Source organism: Lepus europaeus, chromosome 11 (assembly GCF_033115175.1).
Source record: "Lepus europaeus isolate LE1 chromosome 11, mLepTim1.pri, whole genome shotgun sequence".
Classification (NCBI taxonomy): domain Eukaryota; kingdom Metazoa; phylum Chordata; class Mammalia; order Lagomorpha; family Leporidae; genus Lepus; species Lepus europaeus.
The window spans coordinates 80,311,737-80,324,734 of NC_084837.1; the positions used below are offsets into that span (position 1 = coordinate 80,311,737).

Consider the following 12,998-nt stretch of genomic DNA (forward strand, 5'->3'; position numbering starts at 1 on the left):
TACCAAAGGCACACCTGAGTATGTGATTCACTGTCCTGAGACTCACTGTATTTATAAAAAAGAAAATGTTGGATGAGTTAAAAAAAAAAAAAAAAGAAGAAGAAGAAGAAGAAGAGATGGGGAAATAAAGAAAGAAACAAGGGGGGAAGGAAGGAAAACAAAACAAATGAGGCAAATATTAATAAACGATTAATCACTCAGGGGTTCACTATACTATTCTTACAACTTCTCATCAGATTTTAATTTTTTAAATTAGTTTAAAAATTAAATTAGGATATTCTAGTGTGCCTTGAGAATTTTTTTTAAAGATTTATTTACTATTTGAAAGGCAGTTACACAGAGAGAGAAGGAGAACCAGAGAGAGCGAGAGAGGTCTTCCATCCACTGGTTCGCTCCCCAATTGGCCGCAATGATCCGAGTTGCACTGATCCGAAACTAGGAGCCCAGAGCTTTTTCTGGGTCCCTCACAGGGGTGCATGGGCCCAAGGACTTGGGCCATCATCGACTGCTTTCCCAGGCCGTATCAGAGAGTTGGATTGGAAGTGGAGCAGCCAGAACTCGAACTGGCGCCCATATGGGATGCAGGCGGTGGCTTTACCCACTTCGCCACAGCGCCAGGTCCTGAGAATATTTTCAAATTTAAGAGAAAAGTGTATTTCTACTCACATTAAGCATATTAAATCATTTTAGTTTATCTCTTCATTAATAGAAACGTCAAGGCCGGCGCCTATGGCGCCGGCACCCCGGATTCTAGTCCCAGTCAGGGCGCCGGATTCTGTCCCGGTTGCCCCTCTTCCAGGCCAGCTCTCTGCTGTGGCCTGGGAGTGCAGTGGAGGATGGCCCAAGTCCTTGGGCCCTGCACCCCATGGGAGACCAGGAGAAGCACCTGGCTCCTGCCTTCGAATCAGCACTGTGCGCCGGCCGCAGCGGCCATTGGAGGGTGAACCAACGGCAAAGGAAGACCTTTCTCTCTAACTCTCTGTCTCTCTCTCACTCACTGTCCACTCTGCCTGTCCAAAAAAAAAAAAAAAAAAAAGAAACGTCAGAGTTAAATATCAAAATGACTGTGCTTTCACAATTAAAGGCAGTAATAGAAGAAATTCCAAAAAGAATAATAGGGCTGGCACTGTGGCATAGTGGGTAAAGTCACAGCCTGCAGTTGCCAGCATCCCATATGGGTGCCAGTTGGAGACCTGGCTACTTCTGATCCAGCCCTCTGCTATGGCTTGGCAATGCAGTAGAAGATGGCTCAAGTCCTTGGGCTTCTGCATCTGTGTGGGAAACCTGAAAGAAGCTCCTGGTTTCAGATAGGCACAGCTCCGGCCATTGCAGTCATCTGCAGAGTGACCCAGCGGATGGAAGATCTCTGTCTCTCTGCCTCTCCTCTCTGTAACTCTGTCTTTCAAATAAATTAATTTTAAAAAAAAAAGAATAACAGAGGGATCAGAATTTAACCTTTATATACATATGCTTTATATACAATCCATGCCTTTATATACATTGCGCTGAGAAGACCACATTTTCTTTTAATTTTATTAAAGACTTCTACAGAGAAGCTTTATTGGCTTATACTCACATTTAAAAAGTTGCTCTATTTGATTTTTTTTTAAATACAATAAATTGGATTAAGGTGTTAGGATAACTGATCAAATTATTTGAAATTAGTGTCTTATAGACAAATCTACAACCAAGTCAATAAATCATTTTTAAAAAGTAATATTTATAATACTTGATAGAGTATGTAAAAGAAGGCAATTCAAAATCAATTTGTAGGGGTCAGCACTGTGGCAAAATAGGTTAAGCCACTGCCTACAGTGATGGCATCCCATATGGGTACCAGCTCGTGTTCCAGCTGCTCCAATTCCAATCCAGCTCCCTGCTGATGGCCTGGGAAACAGTGGAAGATGCCCCAAGTGCTTGGACCCCAGCACTCATGTGAGAGATGTGGAAGAAACTCCTGGCCCCTGGCTTCAGAGCCACTGTGTGACCCAGCAGATAGAAGACCTCTCTCTCTGTCTCTCCTTTTCTCTCTGTAACTCTGCCTTTCAAATAAATAAATTTAAAAAAAAAAATAATCAATTTGTAAAAATAGTATGATACTATAGTGCAATTGTTGCCCTGTCCCTAATAAATGTAAGAAAATACAAAGCAAAAAAATAAATTTGAATTCATCATTTAGAAAACTGAAATAACATGCTTCACAAAAAAAGTAAACTAAGAGATTGAGCAACATGTAGATTTAACTCAGCACTTCCTTTTCTACATAGAAAACTGAATAAAGGGAAAACATCAAATGATTTATGAATAATAATTTCCTTAAACTAATTTTGTTTCTGGAAATGAGTCCAAAGGCCTACAATCATTACCATCTCTAGAAACTAGAAAAGGTATGAAAAAATACTCTGTAGTAATTATGATCCACATATTACAGTCTTAAAAACTGCAAATTAATATCCTGCCTTAGTTAAGATTTATCACATGCAAATTGGTCCAGTGCAGCACTGTCAAACTTGAATTAAGCCCAGAAGACTCCATGATGCAAATCTTTATCAGAAGGGTGGGAGGGAAAGGGAGTATTTTAAAATTCTGATAATATTTTTTCAACTCTCACAACATATACCTTTTTGTTTTGCTAGGGTATAGCTAATTTAAGGGAAGATCATAAGCAAATTTGAGTGTACTCTTCAGAAATATTACTCTTTGTAATTTACATCTTGCTTAATTTTTTGAACAATTATTTTTGTTCTTAAAGACTGTTGCTTATACAAAAGCTTAATTTTTATTATAGACGAATAGCTTACGGTTACGTTGGTCTAACCCAATATAAGAATCAATAAAGTACTGCATCTAGTTTTTAAAAGTTATGGTTTAATTTTTCAAATACTAGTGAGTTTGGATGTGCTAGAAACTCAATTAGTGATATAATATATACGCATATGTAAACCATAACTGCAGCTCAGGAATTGCTATATATTTTAAAATTTAAATATTACTACATACAGTAGTATGTAGTACTATGGGGCCCGGGGCCAGTGCTGTGGAGCAGTGGGTTAATGCCCTGGCCTGAAGCGCTGGCATCCCATATGGGCACTGATTCGAGACCCGGCTGCTCCACTTCCAATCCAGCTCTCTGCTAGGGACTAGGAAAGCAGTAGAAGATGGCCCAAGTCACTCTTAGGATCATTGGTTACTATCCTCACTCTGTCTTTTATGACCTTGTCTAAATATGATCAGAGTCGGTGAACTTGGAAGGCTTCCATAGCCTTGGCAACTCATGACGACAGCCTAGGATGGTTACTGGCGCCATAAACTAGAGTGTCAATTTGTTGGGTCAACAACAGGAGTCACAGTGCACTTGCTCCTCATGTGGGATCTCTGTCCTTAATGTGCTGTACATTGTGATTTAATGCTATAACTAGTACTCAAACAGTATGTTTCACTTTGTGTTTCTATGTGGGTGCAAACTGTTGAAATCTTTATACTAAATTGATCTTCTGTATATAAAGAGAATTGAAAATGAATCTTGATGCAAATGGAAGGGGAGAGGGAGCGGGAGAGGGGAGGGTTGCGGGTGGGAGGGAAGTTATTGGGGGGGGGAAGCCATTGTAATCCATAAGCTGTACACTGGAAATTTATATTCATTAAATAAAAGTTAAAAAAAAAAAAAAAAAAAAAGAAGATGGCCCAAGTCCTTGGGCCCCTGCACCCACATGGGAGACCCGGAAGAAGCTCCTGGCTCCTAACTTTGGATCGGCATACCATCAGATGGAAGACCTCTCTCCTTCTCCCTCTCCCTCTCTCTGCCTCTCCTCTCTCTGTGTAACTCTGACTTTCAAATAAATAAATCGTTTAAAATAAAAAGAAACATTATGAATGACAATGAAAAGAGTAAAATGTGTTTTTAATTCAAGTCCAAAACAATTACTGATGGATGACTGAATGAACAAACAATATGTTTTTCTATTTAAAGAATGGTATGAAAGCTAAAAGAAAAAAAGTATCTCTTCTAAAGTTCAAAACAGACTCAATCCCCAAAAAAGTTTTAGACAAAATACCAGAGTAGTACAATACTTTGAGATTTTATAAATGCATGTGATGTGAGGAGCCTTAAAATTAAAAGGAACATGCTGACCAGATGAAGCATCTCAGAAAGTTCAAGGAAGATGCATAGTATCTGTTAGTTCCATTTTTCCATGAATATTTTGAAGTACCCTCATCCAATACTGATTTGAGCAATAATTTGCAACAGTACTACAGACAGTAGTCCTATTCTCAGAGAGGTTATTAGGAAAAGTATGAGAGCATTCCTTTGGCATTCAAGTCTAAGGAGCAGAGATGTTCACAGACCACGGATAATCCCGACCTAGACACAATGCCAATAGCAACAGTTCTATTGCAATATTCTAATGATGTAATTCTCTCAGCCTTGAAATTAGATTTTCAAACCACAGGTTAAGAATTTAATAGATCTGAGTTATCTTCAGAATCCTGTGTTCAACTGTGCTCTGTATGCCTTCATATTCTAATACATAAAAATCAAACTAAAATTTTCAAACTGAAAAAAACAAAATAAAACAATACAACACAACCAAAAGAGGCTCTTTTCTACCAAAGAAAACGTCTCAAAAAATTTCTTTCCAAATGATCACTGAAATACTGAATGGTTCAGGACTAACTATGGCAATGAATTCCAAAGCTAGCATCATTCAGTAGCCTAGAAGCACTGTGACTATGTTCATAAAGTTAACTGATAGCATTAAGATGGATAATGCAGTGGCCAGTGCTGTGGAGCAGCAGCTTAAGCCGCCGCCGCCTGCAGCATGGCATCCCATATGGGTGCTGTTTCAAGTCCTAGATATTCCAGTACCGATCCAGTGCCCTGCTTATGTGCCAGGGAAAGCAACAGAAGATGGCCCAAGTCCCTGGGCCCCTGCCACCCATGTGGGAGACCAGGATAAAGCTTCTGGCTCCTGGATTTGGCCTGGCTCAGTATGATCATTCTGGCCATTTTGGGGTGAACCAGTGGATGGAAGATTTCTCTCTCTGTATGTAACTCTGAATTTCAAATAAATAAATCATTAAAAAAAAAATGGGGCCGGCGCCGTGGCTTAACAGGCTAATCCTCCGCCTTGCAGCACCGGCACACCGGGTTCTAGTCCTGGTTGGGGTGCCGGATTCTATCCTGGTTGCCCCTCTTCCAGGCCAGCTCTGTGCTATGGCCCGGGAAGGCAATGGAGGATGGCCCAAGTCCTTGGGTCCTGCACCCGCATGGGAGACCAGGAGAAGCACCTGGCTCCCAGCTTCGGATCAGCGAGATGCACCGTCCGCAGCAGCCATTGGAGGGTGAACCAACGGCAAAAAGGAAGACCTCTCTCTCTCTCTCTCTCTCTCTCTCTCTCTCTCACTATCTACTCTGCCTGTCAAAAAAAACAAAAACAAAAAAAAATATGGATAATGTAGGAGCAGGGTACACCTTAGGTAAGTCAGAGAAATGGCCTCTTAAAAAAGTTGTGTCAAGGGCCAATGCTTGTGGCACAGCAGGTTAATGTCCTGGCCTGAAGCGCCAGCATCCCATATGAGTGCCGGTTCTAGTCCCGGCTGCTCCTCTTCCGACCCAGCTCTCTTTGCTATGGCCTGGGAAAGCAGTAGAAAATGCCCCAAGTCCTTGGGCCCCTGCACCCGCGTGGGAGACCCGGAAGAAGCTCATGGCTCCTGGCTCCCGGCTTCGGATCAGCACAGCTCCAACCATTGCGGCCATCTGGGGAGTGAACCATCAGATGGAAGACCTCTCTATTTGCCTCTCCTCTCTCTGTGTAACTCTGACTTTCAAATAAATAATTAAATCTTTAAAAAAAAAAAAAAAGAGTTGCATCAGAGCAGTTCAGCAATAGGGGAAGAGGATATACAAGTTAAGAATTTACTAAGGAGCTAATATTTCAAAAGATAAGAGGCTACCTGCTTACCATAGAGCTGTTTTTTAAAAAGAAAACTTTATAGTAATGTTTCCTGTTTCATATTTAAGACTCAACTTTGTTTGAGGGCTCTCTTTTATGGCTCTATTCTAGGCCCTTGTAATTTTTTTTTTTTAATTTTATTTATTTTATTTATTTGAAAGACAGAGTGACAGAGAGAGAGGTCTTCTATCCAATGGTTCACTCCCCAGTTGGCCGCAATGGCTGGAGCTGTGCCGATCCGAAGCCAGGAGCCAAGATCTTCTTCCGGGACTCCCACGTGGGTGCAGGGGCCTAAGGACATGGGCCATCTTCCACTGCTATCCCAGGCCATAGCAGAGAACTGGATCGGAAGAGGAGCAGCCGGGACTAGAACCAGCGCCCATATGGGATGCCAGCACTTCAGGCCAGGGCTTTAACCCGCTGCACCACAGCGCCGGCCCCAGCCCTTATAATTTTAAATCAAAACCTTTAAGGCAGTCCAGTTAACTGGCTGTTTCTACATATCATGGAGTTGTGTAGGAGATGCTGTCTTTCTCATTAAAGAAACCCAAGGTAGCACTCAACTATAAGATTTTATGGGGCTGGTATTGGGGCACAGTGGGTTAAACCTAATCCACCATCTGCAGTGCCAGCACCCTATGTGGGTGCCAGTCCAAGTCCCAGCTGGTCCAATTCCAATCCAGCTCCCTACTAATGGCCTGGGAAAAGCAGCAGAAGATGTCCCAAGTAACTGGGCCCCTGCCACCCATATAGGAGATCCAGATGAAGCTCCTGCCTCCTGGCTTCAGTCTGGTCCAGCCCTGGCCGTCATGGCCATTTGGGGAGTAAACCAACAGATGGAAGATCTCTATCTCTCTGTCTCTGTCTCTCTGTGTAACTCTTTCAAATAAGTAAAAATCTTTGGGGGAAAAAAAGGTTGTATTAAATAAGAACAAATGAAAAAATAGTATACAAAAGACTCTTAGATAAGAAATCTACTATATAAACATTTCAACTCTTATGGTTTTTCACAGCTCAACCCAATCACTGAAGCGGACTAAAGCTAATGATCTGAGTAACTACTCTGTGAGAATTAATTTAACAATCTCACAACAAAATCCTTCCCATCAGTACATTCAAGTCCAACCTTAACCTTAACGTAATAGTGAATTATCATCAGAATTAAATTAAATTTAGCAAATAACACACCAGAATAAGGATGAATAAAGACTAGGTCAAATAAAAATGAAAGATTAAGAAACAATAATAGATTACTTCATAGCTATGAACAGCTATTTTTAAAAGAACAAGATAAAAGCAAGCATTACGTAGATCTATAGGCAGAAATATTGAGTTTTTAGAGGAAAGGCAAAGACAGAAGAAATTATAATGTAAAATAAACAGGCTGAAGGAATAATTATTTACCTGAATTTATGGACAAAACAGACAAGAACACATTCTCCTAGCTTCCAGTCTTTGCTCTTCCCACTATGCCATGACAATTAACCAATATAATATTAAATATTCTAGTAAAATTCTATGTTTTAACCCTCTGTCTTATGAAAGAAGGACATGGATTTTAAATACACACACACACAAATACACCCTCAACTAAGCAGCAAGAAACATTTAACTAATTCTCAGAAAGGCAGGCTATCATGTTACAGTAATTCATGCTAAAATAACTACCAAGGGCACTGAATCTGGAGTCACAAGCTCCAGATTCCAGGTACTTTTCTTCAAGTCGTATGAAAGCAGGTTGGTCTCTAAGTTTCTAAACTGAAGTTTTCTCACACATAAAATAAAGGTAACAATGTCAACATCTCATACAGCTATTAAAATAATCATGTAAACCAAATAAATAACATTCCTTTTAAAAGCATAAAGTCAAAGATAAAATTCAGTCCAGCCTGTGAGGGCAGGAAATGATGAAAGCTATCAGTGTCATTTTGGGGCAGGTAGCCTCCACCAGGAAGTGTTAGGCCAAAGGAACAAAGACTTCTTCTCTTTCTCACTCTGGCCTCTATTCTTCCATCCCAGTTTAGCCCTTCCCCAACAGCTCTGAAAAAAAAGGTTTCTAAGAGATGAAGTTAGGAGGATTAACATAGAAAAAAAGGAAAAGAGTCCTGATGTCTGAAATAAAAGAGAGAGAGCATAATATGGAAGAAAAAAAAAAGTTGAACAGGGAGAAAAAAATTGAGGCTAGAAGGTTGACTACAAGAGTCACATTCTTTCATTCTGGTAGCTTAGCACCCTATCTTTGCTCGTGAAGTGCACAGGAAGTACGCTGCTTCGCCTGTATGAAGAATCTAATGGCAACAATACAAAACTGTTTTCAGTCCAGAACTCGCCTACTGCTACTTCATCAAAATTTGGCATTACAAATGGTGGCCCAAACAACTAGTCATAAACACTAAGTGTCCCCTAAAACCCATAATCCCACACTAATAATGAGAAAAACAACAGAGAGAGTCCAATAGAAGATCACCCATCAGCATACCTGACCAGTACTCCTCAGAATTATCACAGGATTTTTCCGTCACTCTTAAACAGTATGTATAGGGGCCGGCGCTGTGGCTTAGTGGACAAAGCCACCGCCTGCCGTACTGGCATCCCATATGGGCACAGGTTTAAGACCCAGCTGCTCCACTTCCGATCCGGCTCTCTGCTATGGCCTGGGAAAGTAGCAGAAGATGGTCCAAGTCCTGGGGCCCCTGCACCCACGTGGGAGACCCAGAAGTTCTTGCTCTTGGCTTTGGATTGGCAGCTCCAGCCACTGCGCCCAACTAGGGAGTGAACCAGCGGATGGAAGATCCCTTTCTCTCTCTAACACTGCCTTTCAAATAAAATAAATAAATCTTTAAAAAAAAAAAAAAGTATGTATAAATATAAGGACATCTCAAGATTTAAGAAAAATCTGACCAAGCTCCTGCATGACTAAACATTCTTAATGAACAACAGTCTACAGCTGAAAACACAAAATGATAGCAATTTTTTAGGTTAAGATCATCCACTCACCTGCCTAGGAGGCATTTTGTGAGCAAGCTCTACAAACAGAAAAACTAATGTGGTGGTCCTCACACTTTACTGTGCAGCAGCATCACCTGGAGGGCTTATTCAAACAAGATTATAGGGCCTCACATCTGTAGTTTCTGATTCAAAAGACCTGAGTGGGTCCAAAGAACTTAGATTTCTAACAAGCTCCTAATGAAGCTGATGCCATTAATCCAGAACCACCGTATGAAAATTACTTATGTGAGATTCAGAACCTCTATATTAATGGATAATAGACAAAAAATCAAATTAATCCCTGAGTTTTATAGTATTTACTAATGAATAGAAAGGAGGGATAATAAACTTTATGATAAAATTATTCAACTATTCAAGGGGAAAAGAAATTTTAGAGTGTAAAAAGTTATATATCATGTGAAATATCATATGAAAGTGAACTGTACAATCTGCTGACTATACTAGTAACACAAAAACAGCACAGATTGGCCGGCGCCGTGGCTCAATAGGCTAATCCTCCGCCTTGCGGCGCCGGCACACCGGGTTCTAGTCCCGGTCGGGGAACCGATCCTGTCCCGGTTGCCCCTCTTCCAGGCCAGCTCTCTGCTGTGGCCCGGGAGTGCAGTGGAGGATGGCCCAAGTGTTTGGGCTCTGCACCCCATGGGAGACCAGGAGAAGCACCTGGCTCCTGCCATCGGAACAGCGCGGTGCGCCGGCCGCAGCGCGCTACCGCGGCGGCCATGGGAGGGTGAACCAACGGCAAAAAGGAAGACCTTTCTCTCTGTCTCTCTCTCTCTCACTGTCCACTCTGCCTGTCAAAAAAAAATAAAAAAAAAAAAAAAAAAAAAAAACAGCACAGATTATGATAATGGACAAATATCCAAAAATAACCCACTGGTAGATGCAGCCCATGAGATAAGTTTTCCTTTTCATTTCAGAAGTACTACATTTTCCGCCATAAAATTACTTCATTTATTCTATGTACTAAAAGCCAAGAAATTTCCTTGTACTCATTTCAAAATACAAAACTGTTTCATCTACTTTGCCATTTACATTATGCATATGAATCTTGCTTAACTCAAGTAATATAAATTAAGATAGTGTACAGATATAATTTTTATCCCTATACATTGTAAACTTCAATCTGCTCTGAAAATGGCTTTTTATTGCAAGTATTAAGACACTGGTAAATTACCTGAAGGTGCTCCAACCCAAGCCAGACCAAGAACACCATCATCAAAATCTCGGTCTGTGAAGACATAGGCCAAACAGTAGTCATCATGATTCTGCTCAGAATTCAATTCCAGAAATTTTTCCACACCAATATTTGGGAAACGGAAAGGATTTGTAGGGTCCTTCTCATCAGCAGTTGTATTGATCTAAAAATCCAAAACAATATTTAAAATAAGCACTTAATATTAGCATGGTCTTCATTCAAGTCGTTGCTCACCTCCTTTTCCATCTACCTAGATAATATATGCTCAGGGCTCACGGCAACTCAAGCCTTAATTAAGAGCCTCAGGGTTTTCCCACTGCCTCCATCTCTGATCTGTTCATAGAAGGCCCTCTCCCACCCTACTCTCCAAAATAAGAAGGAAAAAGAAGGAAGAAAGAAAGGAAAGGAGGGAAGAAGGGAAGGAAGGAGGGAAAGAGTAAGACAGAAGGGAAACAAGGAAGTTGTAAGCAAGCAGGCTGGCAGCCAGAGAAGGAGAATTAAAATTTAAGATGTTGGAAATGGACATTTGTTCCACATATCACAGTGCCTGAGTTCTTGGCTCTGCTTTGTACTCCAGCTTCCTGCTAATGTGGACCTTGGGAGGTAACACATGATTGCTCAAGTGGTTGGGTTCCTACTACCTATGTGGGAGACCCAGACTGAATTCTTGGCTTTTGGTTTGGCCTGGCCCAGCCCCAGATGTTGTGAGTATTATGTGAAGGAACCAGCAGATGTGTGAGATATATCTATTTCTCTCTCTCTCTCTCTCTCTGCCTTTCAAACAAACAAAATAGGTTAAAAAAAAAAAAAAATTTGTAGACAGTAAATATCTGAGCAAGCATGGACACCTGAACATGGGACACTTAAGAAAGAATAAATTTTATTTTCAAAAACGCTAATAAAGTATGTCTTCTCAAATTTAATCACCTTAGTGAGTCTTCTTTAGTATTAATCGTCTATAGAAGGTGACAAATATAATGATACAAAAGCCTATATTTTAGCAAATTGCTAGAATATAAAATAGATATTGAACCCAAGACAGTCAGTTCAGCAGACAAATCAATCATTTCTTTGCTTTTGCTTGCCTAGAGTCACATAAGTGAAGTCCAATTCACTTCAAATTCAGTTTTTTTCACCTCAGAGTGGGTCTGAACTGTGTTTTCTTTCTGCTTTTAATTCACTTCTCTTACTATTTCCAGTTTCTCCAGAATGTTTCTTTTGATACTTAGCTACTATTATCCTGATGCAGGCTCCTCCAGCATAATCTAACACCAAATTTTTACTAAATCAAAATTTGCATTTTTAGCGCCTGCCCCCTTTCAAAGACCAGCACCTGTCTTCTGCACAATTTGGCTTTCCCCAAGTAAACCAAGGAATTACATATAAGACTTGACATAGGTTTTAAAAAGATACATATGAGGGGCCAGTGCTGTGGCTTAGCAGGTAAAGCTGCCGCCTACAGTGCCAGCAATCCATATGGGTGCTGGTTCAAGTCCCAGCTGCTCCACTTCTGATCCAGCTCTCTTCTATGGCCTGGGAAAGCAGCAGAAGATGGTCCAAGTACTTGGGCCCCTGCATGGGAGACCCGGAAGAAGCTCCTGACTTTGGATTAGCCCAGCTCCAGCAGCTGCAGCCAACTAGGGAGTGAACCAGCGGATGGAAGACCTCTCTCTCTCTGCCTCTCCTTCTCTCTCTGTGTAACTCTTTCAAATAAATAAATAAATCTTCTTTTTTAAAAAAAAAAAAAAAAAGGATACATATGAAAGCAAAGACTTTTACTGGAAGGCAAGCCACAGTCTACTAGAAACATTGGTGGTAAGGGAAAGGTGATACAATGGCTGACACATGAAAATTACAGGTCTTTTTATGATCCATACCAAAGAAGATTTATAGAAGCAGGATGACAAAAACACCTCTGAAGACAATTGCCTAAGGGTAGATTTCAGAACATCTGGTTTATCCATTAAAAATTACCCAAAATAAGCCGGCGCCGCGGCTCACTAGGCTAATCCTCCGCCTTGCGGCGCCGGCACACTGGGTTCTAGTCCCAGTCAGGGCACCGGATTCTGTCCCGATTGCTCCTCTTCCAGGCCAGCTCTCTGCTATGGCCAGGGAGTGCAGCGGAGGATGGCCCAAGTGTTTGGGCCCTGCACCCCATGGGAGACCAGGAGAAGCACCTGGCTCCTGCCATCGGATCAGCGCGGTGCGCCAGCCGCAGCAGCCATTGGAGGGTGAACCAACGGCAAAGGAAGACCTTTCTCTCTGTCTCTCTCTCACTGTCCACTCTGCCTATCAAAAAAAATTTTTAAAAAATTATCAAAAAAAAAATTGTCATCATCAAAAAAATTACCCAAAATAATCAGTTATGGTCATTTAACACAAAATCAAGTATTATATATATATTATAAGTAGCCCATGCTTAAAGGCATATTTTAACCAGTAAAAACAGAAATGAAATATTCTGATATTTCTGTAATACTGACTACCAACAGAAGCTGCATCTAAATTTTAGTTATCTACATTAAAAATGGGATGGTTGGCCGGCGCCGTGGCTCAACAGGCTAATCTTCCGCCTAGTGGCGCCGGCACACCGGGTTCTAGTCCCGGTCGGGGTGCCGGATTCTGTCCCGGTTGTCCCTCTTCCAGGCCAGCCCTCTGCTGTGGCCCGGGAGTGTAGTGGAGGATGGCCCAAGTGCTTGGGCCCTGCATCCCATGGGAGACCAGGAGAAGCACCTGGCTCCCGCCTTCGGATCAGCACAGTGCACCGGCCACAGCACGCCGGCCGTGGCGGCCATTGGAGGGTGAACCAACAATAAAGGAAGACCTTTCTCTCTGTCTCT

At 41.5% G+C, this 12,998-nt stretch overlaps 1 protein-coding gene across 1 annotated transcript in view; it reads right to left on the bottom strand.

Moving 5' to 3' along the window:
* The window catches only part of ADAM10 (ADAM metallopeptidase domain 10), a 147,501-nt gene that overhangs the window by 34,474 nt on the left and 100,029 nt on the right, over positions 1-12,998 (bottom strand). Inside the window, exon 8 of the mRNA XM_062206009.1 lies at positions 10,138-10,321. Within this exon, the coding sequence (XP_062061993.1) occupies positions 10,138-10,321 (184 nt within the window). The remainder of the gene's footprint in view (positions 1-10,137; positions 10,322-12,998) is intronic.